Consider the following 15740-nt stretch of genomic DNA (forward strand, 5'->3'; position numbering starts at 1 on the left):
TCTTTTTAATTTGTAATACATTGCAATACATTACACTAACATTGGGTATTTATGTAGTCTTTCTAGTCAGAGTTGGGACCTGTAGACACTGTCCATAAAATAAAAAGTGAGGTTTTTTCAAACGAGTACATCAAAAAGCAACTTTTTAGACATGCACAGGATCTCCAAATTAATATTTTTTACATTTCGACTCACCTTAAAAAAATGTTTCAGACATCTGATTTTTTCTAAAAATTATTTCGTTTATGTTTATATATTTTATTTAAATTTTATTCAACCTATTTTTACAATAATTACGCTTTTGATTCCATCATAACCGTTCTTAAATCAGACTTTCTTATAGCTAGTTCTGGTATTCGGTTAGTTTTTTTAACTGCAACATGCTTCATGGTGTCAATATAAATATAAAATCCTAGAAAAGAATTAATTACACTGAAAACCCATTGGTAAGAAGTTCTAAAATCTAATATAGCTAAAACGCCAAATACCCATGCTAAAATTAGAAGTACAAAACACGTAAATATGAATCTAATTCTGACAAGCAATAGTTTCCTTGAGCGGTACTTTTTCATTATAGGCGAATGACTTTGAAGCTTGCGAACAACTTTAAACAATAATAAGAGATCCAGCAGCACAGTACAAGTTATTGGCAGAACTGTTAAAGAAATAAACATTTTGCCACCAACGTAGCAACTAGAAATCAATTTAAAGAAAATTAAAATAAACAAACATAAAACACAAGTTTAAAATTTAAAGTTAAAAATATTCATGCAATTGAAAAAATACTGAAAAAACATATGATATATATATATATATATATATATATATATATATATATATATATATATATATGATATATATATATATATGATATATATATGATATATATATATATGATATATATGATATATATATATATATGATATATATGATATATATGATATATATGATATATATATATATATATATATATATATATATATATATATATATATATATATATATATATATATATATATATATATATATATATCGTCCCTTAGCTTACAACACCGCTCAAGTCGAAAACTGGCGGTTTATACCAGTCAATACCCAAGTCATAAAATAAAAGTTAAAATAGAGTAAATCGTCATAATAAGTATAAATTATTTTTTACCCGCTAACTAGGGTCACTAGGGTAAAAAAACGAGGGTATTTATTAAGTAAAAACTGAAAAATTGCACCGATTTTTTAAAATAGACCGTTTTTTTTAGTCTCCTGTAAAGTTGATAAAAATGACTTACGCGGTGTTGTTAGCTAAGGGACGATATGTATTGGATAATGAAACAATATGGGATTTTAAAAATTAAAAAAAAAAATTTTTTAGTGGGTCCCTTAAGGTACTTAAACACCAGACACGTACTAAATATAATCACAAAATAATTCTTAAAAAGTATATTACATAAATATCTTAAGAGTCATGGCCGTAGACAAGTGGGGGTTTGGGGGGAGGGGGGCTAAAGCTCCCCACCATCACCACCACCACTTTTTGATTTGTTGCGCCTCTGATAATATTTTTATAAGCAATTTAAAAACATTTATATACCTTTGTTATTTAAATATCTATAACTAATTTCTTTAATTGCAAAACAACTATATAAAAATATTTCGCAATTAAACGAGTAATAAAAATAAAAATGTCGCAAATATGTAAATTTTAGTAAGTAACTGTAGATTTTACTTAACCTTTCGAATAAAAAAACACTCATTGTATAGAACTTGTTACAACGTGGTATTGAACTTGCTAGAACTAATAAAAAGTTGTTTTGTTCATGTAAGGCGATTTTTTTAAATTAGCATTTTCCTTTTTTTATTTAGAGTTTTAAGTTTCATGAATTTAATAATTAAATTCAAATATTATTAGATAATAATTATTCTCTAATAATTACAGTTTGCAAATTAGAATTAAATAAGTTTATATTGATTATAGTAACATTACATACCAATCTATTATATGATTTACTTCAGTGGTATGTCTTCAAAACGAAAATTGTCTGGTGCGGAAGGGAAGCGTCGTAAAAGAACTGAAGGAAATGTTGGAAGGGGCAGATACCAACCGCACTATTACTTTTTTCTATGCAAGAACTGTCGTCTCATTAATTTCTCCTAACTTTGCTTCTACCTCTAGCCCTGCAACTACAGCATTTTTTTTAGATAATACTTCAAATTCTAATGGTTTTAACAGTAGTTTTACTACTGCATCTTTTGCTAACCCTGACACTGCTGCTACTACTTCTTCTTATGCTGGCTCTGTATCCACTGTTACTTCGACATCATCCTCTAGTTCTGTCTGAAATTTTTTTTCTTCGATTACTAACTCAGCCAACAATGTTAACTCTGTCTCCACTGTTACAGTCTACCAAAAAAAGCATCTAAGTAATAGTCCGCATCAACCTGTTTTCCAAAACGTACATGTGGTAGTTAGAAGCAATCATTTTGTCAGCAATGGTACAGACTGTTTCCATGGTTGCATTATAACGAATGTAGCGATACAGTTTTATGCTACAATTGAAGGGCTTCTTGTGAAACAATGACAAGCCACAAAAACAAATATTTAAGAAAAATGACTTTTAAGTTTTATTTAAATCTATAAAATCAGTGCTTACAGTAAGATGATTTTATAATAGCTCCAATTTTAAGAATTATGCCTTAATATCTTTTTGGCTATTGCAAAACTCATTCAGAGGAAAAAAAGGAAAATAAGGCAATGTTAATAATAATAATCACGAATATTCAGTTTCTCGCCAAACAAAGTATTGCTCTGCATGGTGATCATAATACAGACAAAGATTATAAAGAATTTAATTCGAACTTTTCTCAGTTACTTAATCTCAGAAGCAAAGATAATCCCGCTTTAACTAAATGGATGAGAAAGTTGCAAGATAAATTTACGAATGCAGCTATCCAAAATCAAATTCTGACAGGTTGCAAGTCTGGAGTTGCAAAGAGAATAAATGACCTCGAACCCAAAGTACTATATTCCCATTGTTAAGGTCACGCTTTGAACTTAGCAGTAAAAGATACACTTAAAGCTATCAGCATCATGAAAAATACTCTGAACAATGTTCATGAAATTACAAAGTTAATAAAAAAATCTCCCAAACGTGAATGCCTTTTCAAAAAGATAAAAGAAAATATTCTCCCTGGGACACCTGGTATTCGCATACTCTGCCCAACACACTGGACGGTAAGTGCAGAATCATTTTATTCCATATCTGAAAACTTTGAAGCTCTACAAGTTGCTTGGGAAGAAGCTAAATCTGAGACAAAAGACAGTGAGATCGTCGCTCGAATAGGCGGAGTTGCAGCACAAATGGAAAAATTCCCTTTCTTATTTGGAATTGAATTGGGCAAGACTATTTTATGCATGGTAGCAAATTTATCAAAAAGTTTGCAAAAGGTTACACTTTCGGCTAGTGAAGGTCAGAAAGTCGTTGAAATAACTTGAGCTATTTTGGAACCGTATTGAAACCAAAAGAAAATTACTTCAACTTGAAAAACCTGCTTTGCCCCGCCATCGCAAAGTACCTCGTTGTTTTGAAATAGGAGCATCTGCATCAGTATTATCTGAAAATTCTAGTTTTGACTTTTTCAAGAAGATATACTTCGAAGCTATAGAAATGACAATTGGTAGTATTCAATCTAGATTTGAACAACAAGGATTTTTAATGCTTCAAAAGATAGAATCAGTGCCTATAAATGTTTCATCTGAAGGTAGTTCAATAAATAACAAAGTTCTTGCTTTCTATGCTACAGATTTGAATGCTTCACGAATGCATGCACAATTACAAGTTATGCACGAATCTACAACTGAACCATTAGATACTCTACAAAAAGTCCTTAATTTTGTCAGGTAAGATATGAATGGATTTCCTATAAACCTTATTGTTATTTATTTAATAATTATGACTGCAGTGTATCTCAAATTGACTAACATATGCACTAATGCGTATTTGTATGCTAATATAACAAATAATTTTTTGTATTTTACAGAGAAGCAAATAAAGTTGAAAAGGAATCATTATCAGAAATCAGGAAGTTGATAAAACTTATCTTTCTGATACCAGCAGCAAACGCCACTAGCGAGAGAGCTTTCACCACACTAAGAAGAATCAAAACTTGGTCAAGAAGCACCATGAACCAAGTACGGTTAAACTTGTGTATGCTTTTAAATATACACACACAAAAAACTGATGAACTACTTAACATCAAAGATATAGCCAATGATTTTTGTAGCCGAAGTGAAGGTAGAAAAACTGTATTTGGACAATTTTGAAAAAAAATCTTGAAACTGCTGTAATGTTTTATAAAATTCTTATACTATATAAAACTTGAAGTTTGTAAAAATAGCCTAAATTTCTTTTCTGCTTCTGATCTATATATTAATTTCCGAATCACGTACGCATTCGTAATATCACAAGATCTCACAATTTTAAATGTGATATCGTAAGATATCACATTTAAAAAAGTTAGTGTAATACATACAGTATAAGCATTACTACATAGTTCCGATGGGTTTTATTGTTATGAGACATGTTATTTGCGCCCCTACTCTTCCTAGCCCCCCCCCCCTCCTTCCCCCTGATTAAATAAGTTGTCTACGGCCATGATAGTATATTTTAAATAATACATTATATAAGTATTTCAAAAGAAATAAAGTAAATATTTTTATCTCGAAAAAGGGAAAAATATTTTAGATTTTAGTGCGTAGAAAATGATTTTTAACTAAAAATGTGAAATATGCATTTTTACAAAACTTTTTAATTACACTTTTATTTTTCAATGTTTTTTATAAAATGGCGATAAATTTTATATTAATATATATATATATATATATATATATATATATATATATATATATATATATATATATATATATATATATATATATATATATATATATATATATATATATATATATTAATATATAATTTTATATTAATATATATATATAATTATAATAATAAACTTTATATGATTTTGCTTCTTCTGAGACCCAACATGAGGATTTTTTTGAACTTTTGAAGAATTTCTTTTTTAATATTAGAGACCCGTCTGATGTTTAAGGGTCTTGAGTGAACCCCTAAAAGTTTTTTGGATAATTTATGGAATACTCGCCTGCTGTTTAACCCATTGAACAAAACTTTAGTAAACAAACTAGTAAGACCAGCAACAATAGCCGAAAATCCTGATACAAATTATATTTAAAAAGATAGTTTAATGTTGTGTTTTTTAATAAAATTTAAAAAAATAATAAAAGACTATTTCAAATAGATGAATTTAGTTAAAATTTCCAAACAGTTTTAATAATTAAAAAAAAGCTAGAACAAATAAACGAATTTAATTAAAATTTAAAAAAGTTTGCTTACCCCATGTTGAGGCGGACATGGTATAGAAAAACCTGCTACCTTGATAGCGATGAAACACATTTCTATATATGCTAAGGAACTCTACAGACATCCACCCAAAACTAGTTAGAGTAAAAAAATGAAGTAACGTTGAAACTGCATGGCAACTGCGTGGTTTGTATGTTTCCTTTATTCCGATAAGAAGCGTAATAACCAAGAACAGCAAAGAGCAGAAAAAATGTATAAGTATTTTCTGTGGAACTTTTCGATGATTTCTTTTAAACAAATACAAACAACACAATTTATGAGATTTGATAGCAATATTAACTTAATAAATTATTTAAAGGTTTAAATTAGTTAACGTGATTGGAAAATAGTCGTGCTCGATGACATAATTAAATCAAGTAAGCATAATACTTAGTGATGTACCGATTGCACAATAACAGCTCTTGACAAAGATTTATTAAAGTGTTTTTAATAGAATACAATATGATAAAATAAATATTTTATTAAAAGAAATATATTAAAATACCAATATAAATATGTAGGCTATTAGAATGTTTTGGAAAAATTGGAGTGACTGGAGCCTGGGAACAAAAACACCTCATAAGAATCGCTTCTCTAACCTAAATGCTAGAGCAATCAATAATTAATATATTTTACTTTATACTAAATTTAAATTCATTAACAGGTTTCAGACTTCAAATATTTATCTTTTAGTGTTTGAAAGTTTTGACCAATCTCCCTATAATTAATGAAAGTTATGACCCACACCCCCTCAAAAGAAGATAGTTGTAAGATTTCATAATCAAAACTTTCAAACGCCCTAAGACAAATAAATAAATTTTAAAGCTCGTTCATGAATTTAGATTTAGTATAAAATTGTAAATTAATTTACTTTTTTAAATCATTCTCCTCGCATTTGGGCTAAGGACAGTAAATCTGTTAGAGTTATTTTGTTCTCTGCCTATAATCACTATCTTTTTTGCAAACCATTCTCTTTTAACATAAGTATGAACATAATTAAACTTAAAGTTTTGATAATTACTGAAAGTGTCATATTTGAAATATTTTAAAAACTCTGGATCACTGATTACAGTAGCAGAAAAGTGGCATTTTACAAGGATCACTCAAAATCAATTTCAATCATTATTTCCATTAATCAGATTTGCATCACTAAAAATAAAATTTCAAAAAAGTGTGAACTACACCTTGCACTAAACTTTTTTAGAGCATATTTATCATTAATAAATTCTCAGACCACCTTGTAAGCAATCGTATATCAATTTTCCACCTACGTCAAAGTTAAAATGATTTTTTTGCAATACTTTTTCATATATTAGCCCTACTTACCTAAAAAAAAACTTTATCAGTCAAAAACTATTCTCAAGGACCTCCCTATCAATGTTAATATATCCAAGAAAATATTATAAGCATTTCTATATAAATTGTAAATATAAATAAGCATTTCTATATATATAACACACATAGAAGATCTCTTAAATTACACTTATGAGTCCCACTGTGAGCATTGATACTCAGCTCTGTTGTGAGCTGATGCTAATTGTGATTGATACATCACTAATAATACCATAATTATTATGAATAAATAGTATGCATGAGACCATCATTAGAATGCAAAATGAAGCACGAGATCAAAAAAAATTAGAAAAGGAAATCTTTTTACAAATATTTAAAATAACTGTTTTTTACAAATTTCTTTAATTTTTATTTAAGTTGAAAAATTAAAGAGTTTAAGGATACTTTTAGTTACAAAACTTTTCTTCATTTCTAAAAAATAATCATTAATTTCTAGTGATAGTGTCCAATAACTTCTGCACAACTGTTATTGTAACTTTCTTGTTTATAGCTGACCTTCAGCAAATTTTGTATTAGAATAATAGTCTTGCCTGTTTTACGTGACTATCTTTTTGCCAATACCCTATTAGCTACTATTATAACTTAATTAAAAAATTATCAACTAGTATGTTTTTTTTTGTGTTAATGTGTTAAGTAATTTATTTTGAAAGCGGTTTCCGTTTCTCTTTTTTTTTCTGCTTTATCATCATTAGAACGCATAGTACAGCCATCGTTAGTACGCATAATACAACAAAAACGGTAATAACATTAATTAAGTATAACATAAATTATATAAATATAAGTAAAAGATAAAAAAAATATATATACATTATCATTACTTTTACTTCTAAAAGCCTTAAAAACTTGAATATTAAATGTTCATTTTACCTGAACACAATATATGCGACTATACTTAGGAAAATTGCAAAAATTGAATTTACGCAACCAATAAAGGTAACAGTAGACAACTTGTTAGAACTAAAACATTCAGTTAAATTGAAACCAGGAACCAAGATGAAGACATCTTTATTATTGCAAATACATAATACTTGAAACCCAGTGGAATTGTGATGAATTACATGTGAAGAACATTCACTGTTACTGGATCTTGTAGAAGGAAAAATATCTAAATGTTAAAATAGTTATATCAACAGCATTAAAATGACATTTACTTGAGATTAAAAATAAAGGGGGTAACTTAACTTATAACATTTTTTGAGTAGATTGAGCTCAATTAGTGTAAAATTTACAGTCAGGATTAAAACAATCTAATTTATGACTTGTGATTTGGACTCCTTGCCAAGTTAGAGGGTCTAAAGCAATACGGCTGCAAGTGGTGCTTAGAAAACCTTTTTCTTTTTTTTTTTCAGTCGTTTTTTTCAAATATTTAGCCTGAGATGGATATTGGGGTCGATGACAATGATCTGGTAGAAAAAATACTTGAACAAAATTATCATTCAGTGTTTTAATAAACGTTTTAAATCTATTTTCACTAGTCAAAATGAATATTTAAGGGGGGATTTCTTCTAAATTTTTTTTTTTTTAAAGAGTGTCATATAAAATAATTTTTTTTAATTTTTTTATAAATTATTGTCTTAAATTATTGATATCAGAAAAATATATGAAGTTGAATAAACTAAATTTTTGAAGATAATCAATCAAAAATGAAACAAACAAAACTTTTTGTCAATCAGAAGAAAAAAAAGTCAACTTGGCACATGTATTTGATCCTTTTTGAAAAGTGATTTAAAAAAACTCTTTAGAGCTTTTTAAATCACTTTTCAAAAAGGATTTCTTCTTTATCTATTTTTTGATCAACTTATCTTTCTTCTATTAACTATTTATCGATCAACTTAATACAATTTATATGAACAATTTTTTATGATTACTATAACTAAACATAATTACTAATGATAATGATTATTATATATTTATAATATTATAATTATGATACTATTATTATCTTAATTAATTATAATTGAAACTCACTGCTAGAGTTTTTTAAAACAATTGATGACGAAACTTGCACAAATAAAGCAGTTTTATCTGATGGTGAAACTTTTGGAAACAAGCCATTTGTAGATGCTGAACTGTGCAATAAACTAACAGTTGATGTTGACAGTGAATATTTAACTAACCAAGTCAATGAAGCTGATGAACCTTGCAATAACAAAAAAGAACTAACTGGCGTAGAACCTTGCAATAGAAAAACAGATGAATTTAGATTTAAACTTTGCAATGAAGTAGACATAACAAAAGACCAACTTGATACAAGTAAAATTGATTCTGTTGTTGATAAATTATGCAATAAAAAAGAAGATTGATTACACTGTGAAACATTAGGCGAAAATTCATTAGGAGTCAAGTGTGAACCTGGCAGTAGCAAAGTAGGTGCATTTGATTTTGAATCTAGCAAGTTGATTAAAGTTGAAGGTAAACCTTGTAGCAACAAAGTGGATATATTATAAGTTGAAACATCCAATAATGAAGTAGATCTATTTGATTTTAAAACTTCCGATAACAAAGTAGATGTTGGAGATAATGGAACTTCCCAAAACAAGGCAGATGAACTTAATGCTAAAACATTATTTAATGCTACTGATGTAGATAAAGGTAAACTTTTTGAAAACAATTCAGACATGCTTGGTGTTGAAATTTCAGATAAGAAAGCTGATGCAGCTGATGGTAAAACTTGTAATAAAAAAGTCGTTGAACTAGATGCCAAAACTTCTGTTAGTGATGCTGAAGTAGACAAAAGTGAACATTTCAAATGCAAAGTAGATACATTTGATGTTGAAACATTCAAAACCAAAGCTGATGTAGGTGAACGTGAAACTTGTAATAATAAAGCCATTGAACTAGATGTTAAAACTTTAAACAATGATACTGAAGTAGGTAAAGGTGAATTTTTTGAACCCAAAGCAGACACACTTAGTGTTGAAAAACTCAAACTAAAAGCTAATGTAGGTGATGGTGAAACTTCTAATGATGAAGCCATTGAACTAGATATTAAAATTTTAAATAATAATGCTGATGAAGGTAATGGTAAACTTTTCAAAAGCAAATCAGGCCGACTTAATGTTGAAACTTCATATAACAAACTTGATGCAGGAGATGACAAAACTTGCAATGACAAAACAGATGAACTTGATGCTGAGACTTTAAATAAAGATGTTGATGAAAATATAGGGGAATTTTCGGCAAACATATTTGATGTAAACAAATTTGATGTTGAAGATAACAAAACTTGTGTCAGAGATGGTGAAATTTGCAATGACAGATCAGATGAATTATATGTAAAAACCTCCAATGAAGATCCTAACGTAGATAAAGGGAGACATTTTGAATGCAAAACAGATACACTTGATGTTGAAACCTCAGATAACAAAGCGGATGTAGGAGATAATGAAAATTGCAATAACAAAGCAGATGACTTAAATGTTGAAACATCTGATAATAATGCTGAAGTAAGCAAAGTTGATCTTTTTGAAAGCAAAGTAGACATACTCAATATTGATACATTCAAAATCAAAGCTGATGTAGGTGATGGTAAAACTGGTAATAACAAAGCCATTGAACCAGATGTTAAAACTTTAAATAACGATGCTGTAGTAGACAAAAGTGAACTTTTTGAAACCGAAGGAGACAAACCTAATGTTAAAACTTCAGATAACAAACTTGATGAGGGAGATAAAGAAACTTGCATTAACAAAGCAGATGAAGTAGTTTCAAAAATATTAAATAAAGATGCTGATGTAAGCAAAGATGACCTGTTCCAAACCAAAGCAGACATACTTGATGTTGAAACATTTAAAGTCAAAGCTGATGAAGATGATGGTGAAACTTGTAATGACAAAGTCTTTGAATTAGATGTTAAAACTTTAACTATAGAAACTGAATCAGGTAAAGGTGAATTTATTGAAGCCAAAGCAGACACGCTTACTGTTGAAACAAATAAACTAAAAGCTGATGAAGGTGATGGTAAAACTTGTAAGTGAGCCATTGAACTAGATGTTAAAACTTCCGATAATAATGCTGATGAAGGTAAAGGTGAACTTTTCAAAAGCAAAGCAGAAACACTTGATGTTGAAACATTGAAAACCAAAGTTGATAAAATTGATGGTGAACCTTAAAATAATAAAGTAAATAAATTAGATGTTAAAACTTCCAATAATAATGCTGATAAAAACAAAAGTGAACTTTTCAAAAGCAAAGCAGACATACTTGATGTTGAAGTATTCAAAATCAAAGCTGATGTAGATGAATGTGAAACTTGTAATGACAAAGCCTTTGAATTGGATGTTAAAACTTTAAACAACAACACTGAAGTAGGTAAAGGTGAACACTTTGAAGCCCAAGCAAACACACTAGATGTTAAAACTACAGGTAACAAAGCTTGTGTAGGAGATGGTGATACTTGTAATAACAAATCAGATAAATTATATGTTAAAACTTCTGATAACGAAGCTAATGTAAACAAAGGATAACTTTTTGAAGGCAAAACAAACACACTTGATGTTGAAACTTTAGATAACAAAGCTGATGTAGGAGATGATGTAACTTGAAATAACAAATCAGATGACTTAAATGTTGAAACTTCTGATAATAATGCTGATGAAAGCAAAGGTGAATTTTTTGAAAGCAAAGCAGATACACTTGATGTTGAAACTTCAGATAACAAAGCTTGGGTTGGAGATGGTAGAACTTGCACTAACAAATCAGATGAATTAGATGTTAATACTTCTGATAACAATGCTGATGTAGATAATGGAAAAATTTTTGAAGCCAAAACAGACACACTTGATGATAAAACCTCAGATAACAAAGCTGATGTAGGAGATGATGTAACTTGAAATAACAAATCAGATGACTTAAATGTTGAAACTTCTGATAATAATGCTGATGAAAGCAAATGCGAATTTTTTGAAAGCAAAGCAGACATATTTGATGCTGAAACATTCAAAACCAAAGCTGATGTAGGTGTTGGTGAGACTGGTAATAACAAAGCCTTTGAACCAGATGTTAAAGCTTTAAATAATGATGTTGAAGTAGGTAAAAGTGAATCTTTTGAAGCCAAACCATACACACTAGATGTTGAAACTGCAGGTAACAAAACTTGTGTAGGAGATGGTGAAACTTCTAACAAAAAATCAGATATATTAGATGTTAAAACCTTTGATAACGTAGTTGATGTAAACAAAGGATAAATTTTTGAAGACAAAACAAACGCACTTGATGTTGAAACCTCAGATAACAAAGCTGATGTAGGAGATGGCAAAACTTGTAATAACAAATCAGATGACTTAAATGTTGAATCTTCTGATAATAATGCAGATGAAAGCAAAGGTGAATTTTTTGAAAGCAAAGCAGATACACTTGATGTTGAAACTTCAGATAACAAAGCTTGGGTTGGAGATGGTAGAACTTGCACTAACAAATCAGATGAATTAGATGTTAATACTTCTGATAACAATGCCGATGTAGATAATGGAAAAATTTTTGAAGCCAAAACAGACACACTTGATGTTAAAACCTCAGATAACAAAGCTGATGTAGGAGATGATGTAACTTGAAATAACAAATCAGAAGACTTAAATGTTGAAACTTCTGACAATAATGCTGATGAAAGCAAAGGCGAAATTTTTGAAAGCAAAGCAGACATATTTGAAACTACAGATAAAAAAGTTTGTATAGGAGATGGTGAGACTTGCAATAACAAATCAGATGAATTAGATGTTAATACTTCTGATAACAATGCTGATGTAGATAATGGAAAAATTTTTGAAGCCAAAACAGACACACTTGATGTTAAAACCTCAGATAACAAAGCTGATGTAGGAGATGGCAAAACTTGTAATAACAAATCAGATGACTTAAATGTTGAATCTTCTGATAATAAAGCTGATGAAAGCAAAGGCGAATTTTTTGAAAGCAAAGCAGACATATTTGATGCTGAAACATTCAAAACCAAAGCTGATGTAGGTGTTGGTGAGACTGGTAATAACAAAGCCTTTGAACCAGATGTTAAAGCTTTAAATAACGATGCTGAAGTAGGTAAAAGTGAATCTTTTGAAGCCAAACCATACACATTAGATGTTGAAACTGCAGGTAACAAAACTTGTGTAGGAGATGGTGAAACTTCTAACAAAAAATCAGATAAATTAGATGTTAAAACTTCTGATAACGAAGCTAATGTAAACAAAGGATAACTTTTTGAAGGCAAAACAAACACACTTGATGTTGAAACCTTTGATAACAAAGCTGATGTAGGAGATGATGTAACTTGAAATAACAAATCAGATGACTTAAATGTTGAAACTTCTGATAATAATGCTGATGAAAGCAAAGGCGAACTTTTTAAAAGCAAAGCAGACACACTTGAAACTACAGATAAAAAAGTTTGTATAGGAGATGGTGAGACTTGCAATAACAAATCAGATGAATTAGATGTTAATACTTCTGATAACAATGCTGATGTAGATAATGGAAAAATTTTTGAAGCCAAAACAGACACACTTGATGTTAAAACCTCAGATAACAAAGCTGATGTAGGAGATGGCAAAACTTGTAATAACAAATCAGATGATTTAAATGTTGATTCTTCTGATAATAATGCTGATGAAAGCAAAGGTGAATTTTTTGAAAGCAAAGCAGACATATTTGATGCTGAAACATTCAAAACCAAAGCTGATGTAGGTGTTGGTGAGACTGGTAATAACAAAGCCTTTGAACCAGATGTTAAAGCTTTAAATAATGATGTTGAAGTAGGTAAAAGTGAATCTTTTGAAGCCAAACCATACATACTAGATGTTGAAACTGCAGGTAACAAAACTTGTGTAGGAGATAGTGAAACTTCTAACAAAAAATCTGATAAATTAGATGTTAAAACTTCTGATAACGAAGTTGATGTAAACAAAGGATAAAATTTTGAAGGCAAAACAAACACACTTGATGTTAAAACCGTAGATAACAAGGCTGATGTAGGAGATGGTGTCACTTGCAATAACAAAGCAGAGGAATTAGTTATTAAAAATTCTGATAATAATGCAGATGAAGGTAAAAGTGAACTTTTCAAAAACAAAGCAAACATACTTGATGTTGAATCATTCAAAATCAAAATTGATGTAGGTGATGGTGAAGCTTGCAATAAGAAAGCAGATGAATTGATTATTTTTCTTCTAACTTTTGATAATAATGTTGATAAAGGCAAAAATGAACTTTTTGAAAGCAATCCAGAGATACTTGATGTTGAAGTATTTAAAACTAAAGTTGATGTAGATGATGGTGAAACTTGTACTGACAAACTAGATAAAACTTTAAATAAGAATGCCAATGTAGACAAAGGTAAATTTTTTGACTGCAAAGCAGACACACTTGATATTGAAAGTTCTGATAACAAAGCTGATGTAGGAAATGGTGAATATTTTGAAAGCATAGCAAGCATACTTGATGTTGAAACTTTAGATAACAAAGCTGATGTTGGAGTCGGTAAAACTTGTAGTAACGGAGCAGTTGAACTAGATGATAAAACTTTAACTAAGAATGCTGATGTAGGTAAAGGTGAACTTTTTAATAGAAAATCAGACACATTTGATATTGAAACTTCTGATAACAAAGCTGATATTGGAGATGTTGAAACTTGCAATAAAAATATAAATCTATTAGATTCTGAAACTTTTAACAAAGCAGATGAATTTAATTTGGATTGTTGCACTAACAATGCAGAAGTATAAGAAAAATGCACACTTGAATTCTTATCTAGATAAACAAATTAAAGTCACTAAAAACATCAATAATGTAAAACATAGATTAAGTTATTGAAAAATGGGTATTACATAATGAAACATGAGAAACCATGAGAAACAACAAACAACAAATGCACTTCCCTGAGACTTTTAAGGTTAATTTAGTTTATTCAATTTAGTTTACTTTAATTGTTAAATTAATTAGGTTTGTTGAAGTGTTTTAAAATAAATTTTGAAATCTCAACTAACTTTAAAACATCTTTTAATTTTATTTATAAAACAGATTCAATCTATAATAACATATGGAAAGGAAAGGGGGGAAGGTAATAGAATACTTCCATCTAGACTAAAGATCATCTGTCAAAATGTCCTTAAATCAATTTAAATTCTAAAACTTATAAACTTGTTATAAAAATGGTGTTTATTGAAAGATTAAAAGGGTATTAAATTTTTAAACAGATTTTGTTAAAAGAAAAAAATAACAGAAAAAACCCAAAAGATTATCTGGTATTAGTGAAATACCTTTATATTATCTATATCTATAGATAATCTAAATATGTATATATTATCTATGTTTATCAATAATCTATATATATATATATATATATATATATATATATATATATATATATATATATATATATATATATATATATATATATATATATATATATATATATATATATAATCTAAATAATTCTTAATAAAAATTTCTTTTATAATTTTCTTTTTAACATTTATAAATTAATATCTATTTAATCTTTGACTTTTTGGAAACATAAATTTAAGTCACTTAGCTAACTAAAAATAGTTGAATTTTGAAATATTATTATTATATTTGAAAATTAAAAAATCTTAAAATATAATTATAATATTTCAAACTTTTTTTAGAAAATTTTACTTATTGAAGAAAAGGAGATTTTGATAATTATATGAATGATCTCTTCATTGTTTATTGTTATCTGTTCATTATTTACTGTTATCTGTTCAGATATTTCACTAATATCATAAGATCTTCTTTGTTAAATTGACTTTCTTAATTCAATTATTTATTTTTAATGTTCCAACTCTCTTTAATGCATATAAGTTTGTTTTGCAAGAAGTGCAAATATTTTTTGGACAACACTCTTTGCCTATAATTTCGCAAAGAGTGTTGTCTAAAAAATTTTTCGTTTGTTATAATACTGCTGTTGTTGTGCTTTATGTATAATAAAATGAGTAACTTTGTAATATTATGTTATTTGTTTAT

The 15740-nt window shown here is 28.4% G+C and overlaps 1 protein-coding gene across 6 annotated transcripts in view; it reads right to left on the reverse strand.

Annotated features, from left to right (window-relative positions):
* Positions 1-242: 242 nt before the first annotated feature.
* LOC105849252 (uncharacterized) overlaps positions 243-15740 on the reverse strand; it is a 74541-nt gene continuing 59043 nt past the window's right edge. For 2 of the 6 annotated variants that reach the window (XM_065818928.1, XM_065818933.1), the window contains 6 exons: positions 10971-14504; positions 8736-10874; positions 7635-7872; positions 5409-5662; positions 5158-5227; positions 243-693 (listed from right to left, as the gene is read on the reverse strand). In XM_065818928.1, the coding sequence (XP_065675000.1) occupies positions 294-693; positions 5158-5227; positions 5409-5662; positions 7635-7872; positions 8736-10874; positions 10971-14504 (6635 nt within the window). In that variant the 3' untranslated portion in view covers positions 243-293. The remainder of the gene's footprint in view (positions 694-5157; positions 5228-5408; positions 5663-7634; positions 7873-8735; positions 10875-10970; positions 14505-15740) is intronic. The other 4 variants (XM_065818931.1, XM_065818929.1, XM_065818930.1 and 1 more) reach the window with 4 other exon arrangements.

The sequence above is a fragment of the Hydra vulgaris genome, chromosome 15, assembly GCF_038396675.1.
Source record: "Hydra vulgaris chromosome 15, alternate assembly HydraT2T_AEP".
Classification (NCBI taxonomy): domain Eukaryota; kingdom Metazoa; phylum Cnidaria; class Hydrozoa; order Anthoathecata; family Hydridae; genus Hydra; species Hydra vulgaris.